This window comes from Melopsittacus undulatus, chromosome 6 (assembly GCF_012275295.1).
Source record: "Melopsittacus undulatus isolate bMelUnd1 chromosome 6, bMelUnd1.mat.Z, whole genome shotgun sequence".
Lineage (NCBI taxonomy): Eukaryota > Metazoa > Chordata > Aves > Psittaciformes > Psittaculidae > Melopsittacus > Melopsittacus undulatus.
The window spans coordinates 14,494,626-14,515,194 of NC_047532.1; the positions used below are offsets into that span (position 1 = coordinate 14,494,626).

Here is a 20,569-nt window from a genome sequence, read left to right on the forward strand (position 1 = left end):
AGTAGCAACGGACTTTGGTGTGTTTGTTAGGAAAATCTTGATTTAACAGCTCCTTTGGAGGCTTAGGCTCAGAATCCAATGGAATCCCTTCACAGGTTGGAGTGCATCAGCCACTGCAATTGTTGAAGCACATGCGCTTAGAGATGGAAGTCTGAGGTGACAAGAGTGAGATCAACCTCTAACTGAAGGCATCATGTTCTATGGGATTTAGCAGAGAGAATGAGCTTAGGTAAGGACCATTGCTGTGACTCAGCTGAAACACATTTACAAAGTGCAAGAACAGAACTACCTTTCCAAACTCTAATACAGTGCAGTGCCTAACCAAGCCTAGACACTGATTTGATTTTGGCAGTGCCAGAAAACTGAGCTTCTTTAAAACAGGTGAGGTCTTGAAGCCATTTTCCTAGGAATGCAGCTTGCAGATTTCCTTCATGTAATAAACATGGCCAGGCAAGATGAAATGAAAACACTGCAAGACTAAAATTAATGACTTTGGGTGAAATGAGAAGTTTCTCCTTTGTAGGGAGGAGAGCCTGTTCTGTCAAAAAGAAATGTTCTCCTCCACGGGGTTACCTTCTAGGCCTCCCAGTGTAAAGTCACCTTGTGGGATTCTGTTGTAGTTTAACTGGAGTGGGTCAGTATGTGAAGGATGGAGCCACGTCTCTCGGGATCCTGCTCCACAACCGGGGCACAAGGGAAAGCAGAACAAAGTAACCAGCCCTAAAATGATAACAAGCGCACAGCACATTGCACAATCTCTCTCTCTTTCCTGGTGAATAACCAGAGCTCTCGTAGGGCCCTTTGCCAGAGCTCAGCTCTACACATGCAAGGAAGGGTTGGGTGTAATTCTGTATATTTTAGCAGATCCCTGGCCTTCCATGGATTACAGGGTGAACCCCAGTCTTCATTTATGGATAATCAAATTGGCCCAGCGTGGCGCAGAAAAGACCAGGAGCCTATCTAAGCATGGAAAATGCCACTGAGTTGTCTACTAACTTGCCAAGAGGAACCTTGGAGAAATTTGTATGTCCTCCTTCTTGCTTTGTGCAAAGACGGATCCAGTATTGAAAATTTCATGCAACTTGTCAATTTGCAGGGAAACTTTGTTCTTCTTGGCTGATCTTTAAAAGCCACAATTTGGGAGAAAAGCTCCATTATGTGCATGTGTGAGAAGGACAATACATTCTAAGATAAAAAAATATAGAAAATGGGAAAACCCCCCAGCAACAAAGCTATCCACTTTGTGAAATGGATTTTATGAGGAAAACTAATAATCTATGTTTCACGACATACAAAAAGTTGTATGTGCAACAAACCCCCCCGCACAGGTGAGTGGAGATTTACCTTGCTGCTGCTAATTCTCATCTTTGCTAGGAGACTTCGGTTGTGGCTGTCTAGTTTAGTTAGCTGTGGCCAGCGATTTCCAACTGTGGATCAGTTTTCACCCACAGGATCCTCCTCTGTTTGATCTGCCAAGGACAGGAGCCAGTTTGTTAGCTGGGATGACATGTGACAAGCCATGACTGTAAAACATTTATTTATTGGGCTTGACAAAGATATGAGCTGGGTTTCCTGGTATTAAAAATGAAATAGTCTGGGGGATGAGTGGGAATTTGGGATGGACACTCACTGTTGCCAGATTACACCGTATCCGTTACAGACAGGGCTTAGTGTCTGAGATCTTCCTGTGACAGGGGACAGGCAGAGCACAGATCTAATGCAGGATATTCATAGCTGTGGTGCATTGGAAACCCTTCCTGTTTCTAAGCGTGCTGTTGGCATGTTCCAAAGGCAGACTGGACTGTGCAGATCTTCCTCTTCCTTTGCTAGTTCATTGAGAAAAGGGAAAAATATGAAAAAAAGAGGGAAGTTTTTCATTTTGCTTTTCCATTTCAATGTTTGTTAGTGAATACACTCGAGTATTTCAATTGCAGCTGGTTCTAGTGTCTGATGCCAGTATAACAGCTTAAGACTGTTTGCTTAGTTCCTGAATGTGCACATTGTTTTTAGCGAACAGTTTTAATTTGCATGTTTGTCCTGCCTCTCTTTGAATCTCCCATTGGGTTCAGAATGTGAGCCAGGGCAGGCAGTTTCTCTGCCATTCTCTTTGCAGATGTCTCCCACAGAATCAAGGGTGCAAAGTGCCCCTACACTGGGTACAAAAGGGTTGATGAATTCCCCAGCATGCATGAATGTCCTCTGCTGAAAGAGAGCGCTCAACACATTACAGGGACAGCTTACAGAAGCAGGGTGTGTAATTTTTAATAACTGGGATAAAAACCCTCAGTGACATCTTTAAAATATAAATGCCTTTTCTTGTTTCTTTTATTTCTTACCCCCCCCCCCCCCTTTTGCCTTTTCATCTCTTCTCCTTTCAATTCCATTAAGCTTCATTGTACAATAATGTATCACAGTGGACTTTTTTCAATTATGTTTTTGATTTTTTCCTCCTTGTTACTATAAAACTCCAGATGTTTTTAGACTTCATGGTTCTCTGGATATTTTTTCCTTTATTTTAATCTTCTTTTGTAACATGCCACACATGTGGTATTTTGGCCTTTTAAGATGCTCTGCTATGCTAATCAGCCAGAAGTTTTGGGGTGGGTTTTTTTCCTTCTATTTTTCCTTCTTGCTGTTGTCCTCTCTAATTCTTTCTTCTTCATTTTTTTCCCCAACTGGTTAGTCCACATGAGCCATAACGGATTCTCCCTGTGTGCTGGCGCTGCTGCATTAGTTATCTTAACCCAATTAATTCTTCGCTTCACACTTGCAAACTCTCATACCTGTAAGTAAACCATGAGCACCTATTCCATCTTGCATGGCAGGGAGATGCACGCTGTACAGAACTGTTTGCAGTCGAACTGGCCTCCCAGACTAAAAGCACAGACTGATGTCTGAAGACATGACTAAAATGTAAACCAAAGACATAGGCAAGAGACAGTGAAGTCTTTACAAAGAGATAGGTGTAACTTGGTGAGGTGTTAGGCACAAACTGGAATTAAAACGTTTCCTTGGCAAGTGAGGTAGGACAGTGCCTTACTAATCCAGAGGAACGAGTTTTGTTGTAAAATGTGATTTTAGGTAAAAAAGAAAATGTGAAAGAACTGGAGGGAAGCATTTTGGTTTTCTTTGTGGCTCTCTGCTGGCACAGCTGGAAAGCGGCTTCAGTTGATTTTGTTCAGTTGTAATTTTGTCCCCAAAACAAGCAAATCTGCCTTCAGATACTGGAGAAGCAAATCCTGGGTTGTGTTGTCCTTTAATTTCAAATAGCTTGCAAGCTATTCGAAAAATCCCAAATAAAGAACAGTTTTCCAATTACATATGAGGAAATCGGGGGCCTGACATGTAGATTTTAGGGGGTGGGGGTGTCTCCTTTGCTTATTACATGACCATATGAATTTTACATTGTGTTTTCTAAGATGTTGCTCCATGCAATGTTATTTTTGCCTGCAAGCCATAATAGTGTATTCAGTCCAACTGTAATGAGCTTTCAGAAAATTGTTTGGTTTCCAAATGACATATTTAGCAAAACCTTATGGCAAAATTTGTGGCTGTCATGCTGCTGATAGTAAAATATCCCCAAATTTCCTGCTTCATTCTCATGTGTTGCAGCAACTAAATGCAAGTACCCCTGTTTTGAAAAATGTTTATCCTTCTGCTTGATTAAAGAAGGATCATGAGAAAGCATTCTAAGACTTGCAATGGGGTCTTGTGAAAATGACAGGATGTTCTGATAGTTTCCCAGATATTTGGGATTTTGCTGGAAAACGTATGGAGAGCTCTGTGTGCTCACTGAAGTGCCTGACCTACTGGTGCTAGAAGAAATACATCTATGAATATTGCAGTGCTTTTGAACCCTTTTCTTAATAGTTGTTAGTTTGCAATTAAATGAACAAGACTTTTGAGAGCCAAAACATGCCAGTGCTCCTTAGAGACAATCTAAGACATGCTGGCTGTCCTGATGAGCTGGTTTTCTGCACTCAGTGTGGCAGAAGACCTTGAGAGATGGTGGATAAAACTCAAATTCAATGCCAGATGTGCTCAGGAAACCAGGTAAAACTATCTTTAAAAAGCAAAATCCAGAAAGCCAGATCTAAGTTGCCTCTCTAGAAGGGGAGGGGGACAGGCACCTATCAAGCAGGATGGGTCCCACTGAGCTTTCTTAGCTGCCGATCTCTTGCTGGGCAGACCTGCCATTCCCCAGGGACCTGGGAGCTCAGACAAGGCCATTCTTTTAGGCAGCACAGCGAGAGCAGAGGAATCCCATCTCAGGGGACACTGGCAGGGAGGTGGTTGGATTTTGCAGCCACAGAAGTCTGTGCATGCACAATCAGACCAGGTTGCTGTTGAAAGCCTCATGACTGCTGTTATACCTTCATGGGCCAGGTCTGCATCCCTCATTCATCTACAACTCCTGGTACTGGGGGGGTGTGGTGATCAGGAGACAGCCCAAAGCCTTTTTTAACTTAGTGATGTATGCTGATCAAACACCTCCTCCAGGGTTCTCAGTGTATTCATAGAATCATAGAATCATAGAATCATAGAATAGTTAGGGTTGGAAAGGACCTTAAGATCACCCAGTTCAAACCCCCCTGCCATGGGCAGGGACACCTCACACTAAACCATGTCACCCAAGGCTCTGTCCAACCTGGCCTTGAACACCGCCAGGGATGGAGCATTCACAACCTCCCTGGGCAACCCATTCCAGTGCCTCACCACCCTAACAGTAAATAACTTCTTCCTTATATCCAATCTAAACTTCCCTTGTTTAAGTTTGAACCCATTACCCCTTGTCCTGTCACTGCAGTCCCTAATGAAGAGTTCCTCACCAGCATCCCTGTAGGCCCCCTTCAGATACTGGAAGGCTGCTATGAGGTCTCCACGCAGCCTTCTCTTCTCCAGGCTGAACAGCCCCAACTTTCTCAGCCTGTCTTCATACGGGAGGTGCTCCAGTCCCCTGATCATCCTTGTGGCCTCCTCTGGAGTTGTTCCAACAGTTCCATGTCCTTTTTATGTTGAGGACACCAGAACTGCACACAGTGCTCCAAGTGAGGTCTCACGAGAGCAGAGTAGAGGGGCAGGTATTGGTACTTTCCAGTTTCATATTAGTTAGGAAATATGCAACCTAATAGCATCAACTAAAATGAGCTGCTGGTGTATGATGCTGATGTCAAATAGTTGGCTGTAATTGCCTTAAACCCAACAAGTGAAGGATGTGTTGCATTTATACTGAGGCTTTTCTAAATATTTTCTTTTCCCTCTTCTGAGCCTTTTTACCATTTCTCTTACACACCAACAATTGTCCAATAGTCTGGCTAAAGCCTGAAATGCTTTTTCTGTAATAGAAATAATAAACCAAGTACAAGCATTTTTTCCCCAGGACTCGAATGAAGTATCATGTAGAAGTGTCACTCTGCAAACATAAATTGTTCAGACTTCACTAAAAAACCCCCAAAGCATAGAAATTGGCAGGTCCTTTTTCTGTTACAGGTATATCCCGTTACTTTGTTACCACAGTGGGGAAAAAAAAGCAGCTTCCAGCAGTTTAAATCTGCACATTTGAACGTGGCTGTATGAACTGGGATTCTCTGGGAAGCTGAGAGCTAAGTCCTGTGGGTTGCTTTTTATGTATGCACATAGTTCTGTTGAGTTTTAATAAAACTCCTTGCATGAGTCATGGTACTTGTGCACAAGTATGTGCAGGCTCAGGGCTTTACATTGTAGCTGCAAGAGAGAATTAGAAATGAAACCAGGCAGGAATTAGCTGGAAAAAACCAAAGCACCAAATCAGGTATTTGGATTCTTGTGTTGGGTAGAACAACCCTTGTGCTGAAGTTACCGACCAGTAACAATTTGGAGCCTCGTATGCTTCCTGCCATGTTCCCAACATTAGGCTCAGTGTGCTATAAAACAGTGCTGCTATTAAAGAGTGGGGTGGCTGTTTCCTCCCTTCCAGAAGGGCTACATATCCTCACAGGATCCTTTTTCTCATATTTCCAATAAACGTCTCCCAATTTTGTAATCAGTCGGGAAGAAAGAACATTTCACAATGTTCATAAGGCCTGTAGATGTTTTGACCAGACATAAGATTTCCTATTGATAGTATTAAATGCTTTGGAATGAAATGTTTTGGGTTTTCCATCTGTAGGCTGTCTGAGATGTCAGCAGCCAATATGACCCGCTCTTTCCCTTTCAGGTCTAGAAAGAAAAGGCAGCTTGTTTAACTGATCTTGCAGCAGAGAGCAGAGGTGTATATTAATGAGCTTTCTCTAATGGCACACTGGACCTATTTAGCACTACAACTGTGAAGGCTTCTCTTTCTCAGTCATAACTCATTTCCTAAGAAAATGTCAGTTATTGCTTCACCTTATGGTCTGAGCTGTTCAGTTTATAGTTTATTTCTTCTGATCTGTCCCACTGACAGATATTCCAGACAGGACTGTGATTAAATATGCTTATGAAAATGGTAAACATGTGATAATATAAACCCTTTGGGGAATATGCTGTTATTTCTGCATGGCAGCATTCTCAGGTGCATTCCAAGTATAACGTGGAAGCAAAGAAAAACCATTTTAAGCAATTACAGTTATTAGATTAAATTGTTTTGGTAGGAAAACTGTGATGTGCTTGGATCACTGTGAGATAATTCAGTGTTTTCATAAATATGCCTTTCAAAAGCATGATGCTGTAGCAGTTCCACTCCAGTGAGATTTTAGTGTAAAATAAAGATAACACATGTATTTTCATATGGCAGTGAGCTAATTCAGTCCTGTAAATTTCTACAACATATTTTTTCCTAGTAGAAGCACTATTCTAAAAGCAGCAGTCGTTCTCAAATGCAATAACTGCATCACGCTACTTACTGTAATCGTGTGGCATTATTTAGTGTCTCTGTGTAGCACAGCACTGTCTGAAGCACACATTAACAACCTCAGAGTAAAGACAAAAGTAGTAATTGCAATATAGTTATTATTGATGAACTTGTTGACGAGCTCTGTTGACATTTACAGACTTTGAGGATCATGCAGAGTTTGTCACAGTTAACCCAGGCATCAAACATCAACAAAATGTTTAAGATGGTAGGATTAAGCAGTGACAGATTGGGGCCAGATGTCTGGGAGATACTGTAAGTAGCCTTCTCAGCTGATCAAATAGCTCTTACCATCCTAAAGCCCTTTGGAATTCCCACATTGTTCTTTGTAGTTGAAGCTGAGACATTTGTGGGATTGATGGATCTTTCTGGAGGTTATCTGAAAAGAAGAATGATCCATGACAAGTGGTGTCCCTCAGGGTTCCGCACTGTGACTGGTACTGCTTAGCATCATCATCAGTGACAGCCAGTGGGACCAAGTGCACCCTCAGCAGGTATGCACAGGACACCAAGCTGAGTGGTGTGGTTGACCTCTGGATGGTGTCCAGAGGGACCTGGACAAGCTCTGAAGATGCAGACTGCGTATCTCAGGTGACTGATTCTATCATGATAGCTGTGGTAGGGAAAGATAGAAATTTGTACATGTCAGATAGCTGTCTACACCCATAGATACAAATATGCCATTCAGACAGATTCAATATCTGCCCAGGGCAGTAAAATGTTTAGGATGGTAAAAGCCACAGTGATCCTTTCATGTAGGAGTGGCTGGATAAGGCAGAAATTCAAAGTCTGCCTGTGTGTTGGAGTCCTTGCTGTGTTTAATCTGTAGTTTGCACAGCTGATCTGCATCCAAAGGCAGCACACAGCCTTCAAAATGTAGCAGGGTATGATGGACCTTTCTCCATCATTAGTTTAAATAACACCAGGAGTTCAGGTGCCTCCAGTTCACAGCATCTTCTGGGTTCCATCTGCATCTGCTCTCCCTTCCCACTGCCTGCAGTGCTGGATGCAATAGCTAAGTCAGGAGCTTGCACACACCAATATATATGAGGCATTTGTGTCACAAATAGAATGTGATGGGGATTGGCAAGGCAGTGGTTTCTGTGATGCCATCTGAGCAACCACAGGAGTGACTGCTAAGCTGCTGAACAAAACCTTGACTCAGCAGAAGGAAGTGACAAAGCACTAATTTTATGAAGGTCAGGAATTCACTCATGAACAAGAATCATACAAGAAAATCTGGCTTCAAGGAACAGTGGGTTTAAGATACACCTATTTTCTTTCAAAGTTGTTATTGTTGATGTGAATTGGCCTTTGTTTCTCTAATGCATTCTTTGAGATCCCAAATCATAGAGCAACCAGGTTTCTATCTGTCTAGAGACACTAGAAGATCCACAGTGTCATGAAGCTGCAATGCAGAGTGGGCAAAATCTGTGCATAGCATGACACTGGATTACATTTGCATATGAGTATTTATACACATGTGTAAGTGCCTGGGTGCATCTTATGGGTTTGCTGGCGCACGAAAGTGCATTCACATGTATTTGTGTCCACCTATTAGTTCCTAGGACAGTGCTTTCACTGAAACGTATCAGTGAGCAATGCAAAACACCCTTCCCTCAGCCTAGTAGCTGGAAATGTTATTTATTTATTCAGATTTAATTTGAAACAGCTACTTTTGTTATGAACACCATGCAGCATTTTATTACTAATGAAACGGGTGCTTAAGAACTCAGAATTGCTCAGGTTACTGGTTTTATAAATGCTGAGAGATCTGAATGATAGGGCTGGTAAAGAAAAGGGTGCAGAATAACAGCAGAGCTCTTTTGGATTGCTCTTCAAATGGATCAGGTCTTCTTATAATAGTCCGTACTCATCTGCTCCACTGTATAGTGTTTCAGACATCTGAAACCAGGTTCTAATCCATCACAAACAGCTTCTGCTCCTCTCAATCTGAAGCAGCTGATTGTTATTGCCCACGGTGGTTCCTGTGCCAGTTAACATCTAAGAGAACTCATCACAACACTTGTTCTTTCTTGAAATCTTCTGTTCTGCCACCATGACTTTAAGCGTTTGGTACTTCAGACAGAACATGTGAGATATTTATAACTCTTGTAGTATTACTGAGCTACACACCATGTCTTCAGTGACAAATTAAATGAACAGCACAAAATGTTGTGTTTCATCCATAGATTTCAACAGATGTTTGAATGTTGGTTGATTTATTGCATGTCCAACATGGATCTTACACTGTTCTCATTGTGGCTGCACATGGTTTATTTAATAGTAATTTACAATGACTTTTTATGACGTTTTTTCAGTTTGAAGGGTGCAACAAGGCATTTTCTAGGCTTGAGAACCTTAAGATTCACCTCCGGAGTCACACTGGGGAGAAGCCATACCTGTGTCAGCATCCCGGCTGCCAGAAAGCTTTCAGCAACTCCAGCGACCGGGCAAAGCATCAGCGAACACACCTGGATACCGTAAGCATGATTTCAGACTGGGAGCTTCTCTGAGTTTTCCAGTGCTCCTTGTACAGTCTGTTCTGCAACTGGCGGGTGACTTTTCCTTTCCATGAGGAGCATCAGCTACAGGAAACTGTACTTTTCTATTTAATTGCATGTGTTTTGAGGAGGTCTTGATCACAGAAAGGCAAATTCAGCTGGCTTATTCATGCTGAGGAACAAGTTACTCAGGATAAGTTACTCAGCAAACTCTCCTATTGCTCTTGTTCCAGTAACAGGAGGCAGCAGTAGGGTAAGGTACAGCATGAGTGAAAGCTGAGTCACTGCTGCTGTATGGAATGTGTGTCATTGTCTTGTTTCCTGCCCTGTGTTGCTTCAGTAAAGTCTGTTCTGACTGAACACAAAAGCAGATCAGATGTCTCATGGAAGGTAAATACATCACAGTTTTGGACATAATTTTGTAAAGGTAAAAAAATGTATCTCTTATAACTATATGAAATTTGTACATGGGAAACCGTACAAATTAACTGTAAGAAAACAAATTTTAACTGTAAGAAACAAATCCTTATGTAAAATTGGTAGGTTCTGCCTCAACTCTACAAGTCTCAGTTGTCTTGCAGAGAACATGGGAGCCTGTCTAGTGTCTGAGGCTCTGGTAAAATTAAATCACTATATTATGGTGAAAGAAAGTCAATGGGCAATGTTGCAGAGCAGTTAAGTAAGTCTTCAGCATAGAGCTTGTAAAGAATAACAGGCAGAGCTGTTCCTTTGTCTTTTGCAAAGGAGTGAATATATGGTTTAACATTTGGCCAAGTGCTTATGGGGCAGAACTTTTGAGTTTAATTGATATTTACTTTTGAAGCAGCTACACATTTCAGACAGTGCAGCATTAAGGAATGTCTAATGTACATTATGCCTTGCAAAAACAAACAAGTAAGAGAAGCGAGTCAGTCACATTTTCCAACCCAAAGCACACTTACAATAACAATGTTTTATTTATTTGAAAGTCAACCTGAGATATTTGCATTTGTAATTAGTTCTCAAACGTGTCTGTTTTGAAAGCGGATACATGGAATCGGGTGCAGTTTTGAAAGCAAACTGCTTGAATCGAATAGATGGAATTTTTATTAGCCAAAGTCACGAGTAAAATGCCATTTTTTAGTTCTGAAAGAGAATTCAAAGGGTTACTAAAATAAGCAAGAATTCTTATATCTGTTGTTCTGTGCATTACTGAAGGCAAATCTCTTAACTTGTTTTCTTTTCTTCTCCCTTTATCTCTGTCTTTATTATCTGAAATGCTCATAAAGCAGGAAAAAGGTACAGTAATCATTTTCTACTAACTTTCTCAAATGTCTAAACATACCCTCCATGCTGTTCTGCTGCAGGTTCTTTAGAACTCTTTCTGTGGTCCTACAACACAGTTACTAACTTCTACTTAACCTGGTGTAATGAAGTCGTGTGGCTAATGTAGTGTGTTCTGTGCTTCTGTGAATGTTAGAAGTAACAGAGCTATGGGATGGTGCTACTGTACAGACTGCATGTTCCATTAGCTCAGGGGACAACATAACAACGGGGAATGTCAAAGCAAACAGCCATGAAGCTTTTCCAGGGCAGTCAGATTTTCACCTAGTTTCCCCATCACTGAGCTGAATGATTCTATCACAAATCTGAATGACATCAATTATTTAAAAGATACTCTGCTAGTTTCTCTGTTATGGGGTTTGTTAAAGTTTTCCATAGTTTTTCCTCAGGTGTCAGTTCTCTGTGTTCCAGACACTCCCAATAAATCTGCTTTTCCCTGTAACTTTCTGGGTAGGTGCTGTGTTAGCCTGTAAGGTCATGAGTTGGTGAATGATTCTATTATTCCTTCAGAAATTTCCTGCTGGCTGGACAGAGCAGCAGCACTTATCCTCTGGAGGTACTTACAAAGAAAAGGGGTTTATATAGACTGCTTATTCCTTATTGAGTGCATTTGGAACTGGTTCTGAAGCTTCTCAGTGTAGGTCACCCCATCATTCATCTTCTCCAAAAGGAGAATCTGTAAATCATTTCAGAGACTTACTGGTGTAGTTTGATCGAATCTCTACTAAATCATCTGGAAGTAGGTCCTTCTCCAGAACAAAGAGAAAGTATCTATCCCTGTGGTAACAAGGGCATGTCATCACCCCTCCAGGAGCAGAGCAACTTGTTTAAGGGACCTCACAGTCACTTCTCCCAAAACCTGTGGGGTTTTATTTCCCTTTGTGCATCCTCTGGCTGAAACCAAGGAAGATCGAAGAATGTGACACCGAGGTCATGACTAACCAGTTCTCTACCACATTGAGAAGACACCGAAAGATACCACTGGTCCAAGTGAGCAGGCTAAGGTAGTGCTGACAGATGAGGCAAGGAAACAGAATACAAATGAACGTTCTGCTCAACTTTAAACCTCTGTGAGCTTTGACCTGCAGCTCTCTTTCCTAAACTGAAGTCAATGGTTACTTAATAACAAGCACCAGAGTCCTTTTGCTTAACTTGGAAATCGCACATCCATTTGTAGGTTGTGCTGTCTCATGTGTTGGGAATAGGCATGACCAGAAGAACTTGGTGAGGCTTTCAGTCATTGGGACCCCAGAACCAGCCGTTAAACTGGAGCATCCTTATTCATTTATTTATTCATTTTCCTATGGGAGGAGAGCACTGGAACTGCTCACCCAGATTCAGACGGTTTTCCCAGGAGGTAGTGCTCATCCTGCTCCTATACACAAAAGCAGCAAGCTCTGCCCCATGCCAAAACCAGCCGGGAAGTTCTTTCCAACAGTATCAACAATAGTGGGCTTTTCTTTCTGTATGGATTTGCTCATATGTTAATGTTTGATGCAGGTTGTTTGGTTAGGAATTATAAAAACACTGCTGCTGTTATTCAAAACAATAACAAGGTATGAAGGCAATCAAATGTGTGATATGCCACAAGTTTTGCTCTGCTGCATATGGAACACTGTAGAAACTATGTAAATCAGGACTCAAACCCAGAGCTTCTGTATTTATAATGGCACTGGGTGATCTAAGGATCATTTTGTCTACTTTAAATGCTAGGGAAAACCCCATCCAGTTACAGCTCATTAGCATCTAATCCAGCCCAGTAATCTATACCCAACATGCCAGAGTATCGATGTGTCAAGTGCTCACATTGCCTGCACAGAGTGCAAAATCAGAGCTCTCAATGTGGTTCTATTTGCATCATGTCAGGCTTGTGTGCAAAGTGGAGACAGAGCAAATGTGGAAACGGCAGAGCAAACAGCTCAGTCTTAACGCTGTGTTACACAGACACATCCTTCCCTCAGCTCTGTGTGCTGTCTGTAGAGATGCAGAGGAATGTGAACTCTTTTCCCTTTGCTCACATTTACAGAAGCCCTATGCCTGTCAGATTCCTGGCTGCTCCAAACGCTACACCGACCCCAGCTCCCTGCGCAAGCACGTGAAAGCTCATTCTGCCAAAGAACAGCAGGTGCGTAAGAAGGTAAGACCCGGAGAAAGTGACACATCACACATCTCTTCCATACAGTTCTGTTTAACTTACCTTTAATTCATGTACTTCCAAATCAGAGTTCTGGAATATTGCTAAAGGAAAATTTCAGTTGAGTTCATCTTCCTGTTGGTTTGTAATTCCTGTTGTTATCCAGTCCACCTTACCCTTCTGCACCTTTAAGGCTACCACCCTCTAATTTTGGTTTGCATTTCTTTCCTGTTCATCTTACACAGACAAGCACAAATTCTGCTGTCATTCACATAAAATGTCCATGCATTGGGTCTCTGCCATCAGCTAGTAAATACATGTTGGCAGATCATCTACAACACAAATGAAACGAAGGCAGGATACTATGGAAATGTCAGGAAAGGAGCACTTGTAATAGATGAGAATGAAAACCTCCACTTTTCCCACCACATCTGTATTATAAATGCATTTATAAATCATTCCAAACCCAGACTGCTAGTTATGTTTTCACTAGTATTAGATTCAAATAAGTATTTTGGTTTCTGTGGTCTAAATCCTGAACTCATGATTGAATGGGGATGCCCACGGGCACCAGCTTGGCATCAGACTTGTTTATTACACATTTATATACTCAGTTTGTAAAAAGATGATTGGGACCCTACAGAGCTGGTCTGGGACAGACCATGAGCATACTTGAGGCCCAGAAGTGGCAGGGAACCCAGGCCTTAGCAAGCAGTTATGATTACTTCAATAAGCAGCTGCCTCGCCACTGCCAAGAGCATCACAGATGAGACAGCAAGGCATGTTTAAAGGATGGAGGTGTTTAAAGGATGGAGGACAGCAGATATGACAGCCTGTCAAGACAGAGCTAGGAGCAGCTAGTTTGGAAAAATGTCAAAGGTGAAAATTAGAAGTACTGGAGAACAAAGGGAGGAACACATGGAAAGAAGAGACAACAGGAGAACACAGGTCATCTTAGTTGCAGACTTTGGAATGTCAGAAAGACCTCATTCTCCTGCTTGAATACAACTGTGGTGACTTCGTAGTGATTTGTCCTTGTGTCAGCCATGCCCCCTCTCTTACACTCCCGCTGCTTCTCTTTTACAGTTTTCACTTTGCTAGATTCACCAACCTGAACGTACAGTCCCCCTTTCCTAGGACAGCTCTCTGTCCCCCCTGTCCTCCCCACAAACCCTGCTCTGCATCAGGTGCATGTAGACTGAGTAAGTGTCTAGAACATCAGTGTCCAGAGCTGTGCATGCTATTTCAAACAGTCAGTCAAGAAGCACTCATTACTTGCTGAGCTTTGTGCCTGGGAGTAATTCATGCCTAGCACCTACCCAGATGTCCACAGAAACACATCTGTTTTCTCTGCATATTGGGTCGAGTCAGAACTTTTGTTTGGCCTGGCAGGACTGGACAGGACTGCCTAGTTTTCCAGCCCATTGTTATATTATCAGGCCATGTAGTTTTACTACAGCTCCTTACTTTAGAAGGTTCCACAGGGTTTGCTATGCACATGTCTACCACACCACAGGTCACAAAACTCCCAGCACTTCCCTACAGCAACATTTAGGGTTTAGTGAGAGAAAGAGTCAGAAAGCCATAGCAGTTAAGTGCCCACAGAAAGAGGTGCATGAAAGCAACCATGCTCCCTATTCCAAAGGAGAGAACCCCTCATCTTTACTTCCTGACATACTTCCTGGGGAAGGAAGGAGGGAATTATTTCCTGTTACCTAGCACAAGTATCATTTGTTCAGCGCTGTGTACTGGGCTGAGTGCATTAACACGTTAACATCCTTTATATCTGGGCAAAGGAACAGTCCCCACTGTTACACCCTGTGAGGCTTGTCACCTGCTGAGTGACACTTCCATTTCCACTTCTGTGGAGGAAGGTGAGAAAAAACCCTAAATCAAATTTTGCATTAAGTTGTATGAAGTATTTCCTGCATAAACAGCAGAGGTCTTAGGCACAGAATCCATATAGGACACAGATTGCAAACTCAAGATGCTTGGATGTACTGAGACATCAAATATCCAGAGTTTCATCTCTCTCAATCTCCCAGCTTGAGGAATTTTCCTGCATTCATATACACACCCTCCCACAGGCTTATCAAGTCTATCTTAAAATAATGGTAGTTCCTTGCCTCCCACACCTTATTTGGTAGGCCAGTCTAAATCTGCACTTCTCCAATGGTTGGAAATCATCTTCAGATTTCCTGTCTCATTTATCCATGATAACTTTACGAGTATTTGATCCCGTGTCTTTTTCCCTTGAACTTAAAAGGCATCTGCAAAAGCAGCAGATTTAAACTGCATTTTGATCAGGGTCCCTTAAAAGGGACCAAAGCAAATCTGACTCATGAAGAAATAATACACACACATGCACTAACCCCCCCCCCCCCAGTATTTCACTTAAATGTATGGGGAAAAACTCCTTTCACAGCTAAGTAAATCTCAGTGTTACTGAAACAGTGACAGTCTTCTTTGGATTTCAGATTTAGGAATAAAGGGGAACAGGCTGTTTACACTCACTGGCTGGTTTTTGGTTATAACTCAGCAAAGGCAGTTGTCCATTGGCATCAGCTTCCAGGAGTTCTGAGTGAAAATAATTTAGCCAAGAAAGAAAAATTAAGGGGCTGCTCTGCCCACATGGCTTGGTTGATATATGCTATCAAAATGTGCCACTTCTGACACAAAACAAAATGCCTGAACTTACACTTCCCTCAAAGTATGTATTTAGTTCATAACTTAGGAGATGACTGCAGGGGTAATATTTGGTTGTTCTGCAAGGCTTTATGAGAGCAAAATAGGAGAAAGTTAGCTGTTAATTTAGTAGTAGTTTAAATGTAATTGACTGCAGATGCACTTTGTGATCCAAAAGTTAGATGTTTATCTTGAAGCAACAAATGGCTGTACAGCAGAGGTCTAAATAGGTTTGCCTGGACCTTTTAGAATAACCAAACCCAGGGGAGATCGGTATGCAAAACTGTAAACGCAAAGACAATAACTATTTATTAATGGCTATAGAATATGATGGCTGTTTGTGTAATGTGAGCACTATATTATGACAAAAGCTTGGCAGCATCAGCATGTTTGAAAGAGAATTAGAAATGCTTTTCTTTCTTAATTCTCCTCTCCTGCTGGTTTTAATATGATCGACGTTGTGGTTTGCAAGAGTTTGCTTCAGACACTTTTGCCAGAGCTTTAATTTACATGGAGCACAGCTGACATATCGGTGATACCTCTTACCCGTTACTGACAGCGCATTATTCCACCAGTCCTAATCTGATAAGCACAAATGCTTTTCTTTCCCTATCAGATGTCTTTCCAAGTGTCACAGTTACAAGGTGAGGCAATCGTTTTGCCACAGAACCCAAGGAACTACAGAAAGCTTGAAAATATGCAGTTATATTATTTGGGAAGGTTTGAAGAAACACAGGGGACATCATTTTCTGAAGCAAACTGTTGCTGATTTCAGATTAGCACATTTAACTTGTGCACTTGAAAAAACCCAAATTATCTCTAATTGAAAATGCCAAGTAATTACGCCAAGTTCCTAAAAATGACATTTTATTCCTTCCTTCTATACATAATCTTTAAGCAAAAAGAGATATTAATTTAATTAAAAATAATTTGATTTACATCGGAATGTTTGTTTTATCTTCCTCTTGTAGCTAAATTCCTGTACCGACATTGAACAAGATGTACTAAGTGAATGCTTAGCTATGCAACAGCTCCACACATCTTCACAACACATTTTGGATGGCAAGTGTGGTAGATCTGTAGGTCATCATGATTTAATTACAGGTAAGAATACTTCAAATAAGTATGGTGCTAAATATGTCATGTAATAGAGGATCTAAGGCAGAAAAGCTTTTGGGTCTGATTTGCCACTGTAGAAGATTAAAAAAAAAACCCAACCCAAACCAGGAAATAAAATGAACTAATTTTGGAGTTGTTTACTAAGGCCTGAATGTTTTTTTTTTAGCAGAGTTAGTCAGCCAAATGGCTCCTATTAATTTCACATGAGGGGTGTAGCAGCCCTGCTGAAGGTCAGCCTCTGTCCATGTAGAAGTTTGCCTTGGCTTGAGCACAATGCAGGTGCGTGAGCTTTGCTGAAGCCAAATGAGTGCTCTAGCAAAGACAAAGGCACGCAGCCATAAGGGTTTCCAGCTCTTCAGGAGCTGCAGAAAAGCTGATGAGGCTGTGTATTATCATGCACTGTGCGGTTGTAACAAATAATATAGTGATGTATGAATGGAGCAAAGCTTGAATGCGAAATGTCAAACATGCTGGTTTAATTATCTTTTCTAGTATTTAATCTTTCTTTCATTCCTTTTTGTCTTTCTTTTTTCTTGTGAGTTTAACAAGAGCTGCCCCTTTTAGGGACGTTAGGCTGTTCCATACATTTTACAGGAAGAGAAAAAGATGCTTTAATTCCCTTCTGCAGAAAATAACATCTAGATTCACAACTTTTGAACCTCAGTGGAGGCTCCCAAACTGGGGATGTAGCAATCTCAGGTTCTTTGTTTAGCCAGCTGAGAGAAGGAGGCACTCTCAAAGGCCATGAGTTTAATGTGATCTGCCTCACCTTGTAAAGGCACTCATATTCCTCCACTGATTGTAGAGATTAGTGTGAGGAACCTTTTGTTTAGGTGTTTTCACTCTCAAATCTCTTTCTGTCCATATAACTATGTATCCCCTTTTCTAATTTTCATACTTATTCTTGCCTTCAGCAACACATCTATCCATCAGTGAGTTACAGAGCCCTTACTTCGGGGGGGGTTTACTTTTCTTGATTAATTTTGAACATGCAACTTTCAGATGGTGTTCCCTGAGAAAAATATGCACACAGACATTTACCCGGTCTGCTTTGGAAACCTGCTTTTAGAGAACCATTCATGTTACTGCCTTTGAAGCTTCTCTAACTCTGTAATACCCATTTTGGGACGGGTAACCAATACTATGCACAAAACTCCAGACTGCACCATTCACTTGATGAAGAAGCTGTCATTGTGTTTTCTTGGGTGATTCTCTGTTATGTTCCAGATGCATCCCTGTATTTTTAACCCATTTTTTAATGACAGCTGCACATTGGAAATGGGATGGATGGATGGCGGCATTTTATACCTTGCATATTGTATGGTCAGTAGAGAATCTCCAGGAAAAAAGATGTAACAGCTCTTAATCACATTTTCATTCTCTCACTGTTTAACTAATAATGCATACTAAGTTTTGGACAGACTGTTCCTAATCTGGGGACAAGGATATATACCGCATGATGTGCTTAAGAGTGGAGGACATAAAATCATAGAATTGTTTGGGTTTGGAGGAACTTAAAGCTCACCCAGTTCCACCCCCTGCCACAGGCAGGGACACCTTCCACTAGAGCAGGTTGCTCCAAGCCCCTGTGTCCAACCTGGCCTTGAACACTGCCAGGGATGGGGCAGCCACAGCTTCTCTAGGCATCCTGTGCCAGTGCCTCAGCACCCTCATTGTAAAAGATTTCTTCCATGCATCGAGTCTGAATCTCTCCTCTTTCAGTTTAAAACCATCACCCCTTGTCCTATAGCAACAGGCCCTGCTAAAAAGTTTGTCCCCATCTCTCTTATAGTCCCCATTTATATTCTATAAGGCCACAGTAAGGTCTCCCCAGAGCCTTGTCTTCTCCAGCCTGAACATGCCCAGCTCTCTTAGGCTTTCCTCATAGGAGAAAGTCTTCAAATTGCAGAGCAGAGCCAAAGTGAGACACAAAAAGGCAGGGGTGCCATTTTTGAAGACTTTTCTTTCAACCTTGGTCAATATTAGAAAAGTTCAGAGCTATTAAATCCCAAATTTCATAAAATTATTTAATTTAGAGTTAAGTTAACCTTGATTTAAGATGCACTTCATCCTCTTTCAATTCCACTGTGAGGAGAGGCTTGACTTGCTATTGCTAAATAAGTTTTAAATTGATGTAGTAACTGAGTACAAGCTTTCCAGCCAAACCCTGCCTTGTTTCTGTTGAGGCTTAGAGAAATCCAATGGTAAACTGGGATTAGAAAACAAAATGCCTGGCGCTGGTTCCTCTGCACCAAGGAACTAATGCACTTTATTAATATATTTTGCTTTGAAAGAACAAAGTAATAAAGTACTAAACATTACTTAGGCAAGGTCTTAAAAACTAACCCAAGAAATGCATCCTGCTTGACATCTGTTCTCCTTTCTAGTTCAAGCTGTGCTACAATGTTAGAATGTAGCTGGTGAACAGAGCGGAGTAGAAAGGGAAATAACCCATCATTCCAACCTTGTTCCCTTGGGAGCCTGCGCTCACGGTTTGTATGTGGCTCCTTGGAAAGTGGCAGAAAGCTGGAGGGACTCAGGATTATTTCCCTTCTCTGCCTCTATCATCTGCACTCTTGAGATCTGTGAGGGCAGCATGTGGCCTCTGTTCTCCACCATCGGCATGGCTTGGCCTCTCACTTCCAGGCAGGACAGGCCAGACCAGGGATGTTTCCCTCAGAACAGGCTTCCCTTAAGAACCTCAGAAATAGCCTCAGATTTCAAGTGACAACAATAAAACAGGAAAGAAGTTATTTGCTTGCAGATAAACAGACCATCCCTAACCTCTCAGTGTCATCTCTGAGAGCCTCTTGTGAAATGAAAGGTTTTGTCTATCACTAACACTGCCTTTCTCTGATAGGATTTCTTTGCTGATTGTATCAATCCATCACCAGGATGTTGTAAAAAACCCAGTAAGCCTTCCCCAATGCTTCCATTGGGCCACCCCATATGAGACCCCATCACATGCACAGTGTGAAGAAGTGCCAGGGAAAATAAATCAAGATTTGAAAGACTGTTTTACAGTGAAACAGAAGTTTCTTCATACTATGTGTAGTACAATTCCATAGACAAATCTGTTCCTCTGTCATAATTTAGGGTATATAAACTGAAGTGCTGATCCTTACAGAATTAAATCATAAGGACATTCCTGCTGCCACCTCTGCAGCCATTGCCTGCAATGGTTGCACATTTGCTCTTTCAGATAATCAGAGGAGATATCAGATAATTCCTGGAGAAATCAGCTCCAGTAGTCTATATAGGGTATTCATGCATAAGTGCAGCATATGATGTCCTCTTGATTCCACTTGGAAATATGAAAATGTTCACAGTTTGGGGGTTTTGTTTTGTATTTTGGGGCTTTTTTCCCCCTCCCCTGCCCAAGAAACCACATTATTGATGTGCAGAGCTCTGGGCTTTAGGGATCACTTGGATTCCTGGAGAGTTTCAGTTTTGTCTTTCTCCAAGTTAAAGCACATTTTAAATATGTCAGGGATGAAAATCAATCCCAGGAAAAATGAAATATTTCAAAAGCTCCCATCCCTTGTGTCTGACTTCAAAGCAGGTTTGTGCTTAGGGTAAGACAGTGAGCAAAAGAATGTTTGCAGCCAGAAGAACCCATTGTTTCCTTAGAACTTCCTGCTTTTTCCCTCCTCATAACTAAGATGCTTCATGGCTGTGAACAATCAGCTCTAGCTGTGAGCTCGTGTCGCTCTCCCTGCAGAGGAAGCGTCTCCATTGAGGTAATTCCACTCGGGCATTTTCTGTGGGCATGTTTTATTATTGTTTTTCTGGTCTCGGTTAGCATAAAGCTGGGTTAAAAAAAGGCTGCTTGTCACAGATGCCTGAGTACTGTTTTGGCAGCAGATGTTGAGGTTAAAGGCCAAGCCATTTAAAATATTGATTGATGACATATATTTACAAGCTAAGATGGTC

General features: G+C 41.7%; 1 protein-coding gene across 1 annotated transcript in view; it reads left to right on the plus strand.

Moving 5' to 3' along the window:
* The window catches only part of GLIS1 (GLIS family zinc finger 1), a 195,821-nt gene that overhangs the window by 147,086 nt on the left and 28,166 nt on the right, over positions 1-20,569 (plus strand). Inside the window, exons 4-6 of the mRNA XM_005151142.3 lie at positions 9,193-9,354; positions 12,725-12,835; positions 16,489-16,621. Of these exons, the coding sequence (XP_005151199.3) occupies positions 9,193-9,354; positions 12,725-12,835; positions 16,489-16,621 (406 nt within the window). The remainder of the gene's footprint in view (positions 1-9,192; positions 9,355-12,724; positions 12,836-16,488; positions 16,622-20,569) is intronic.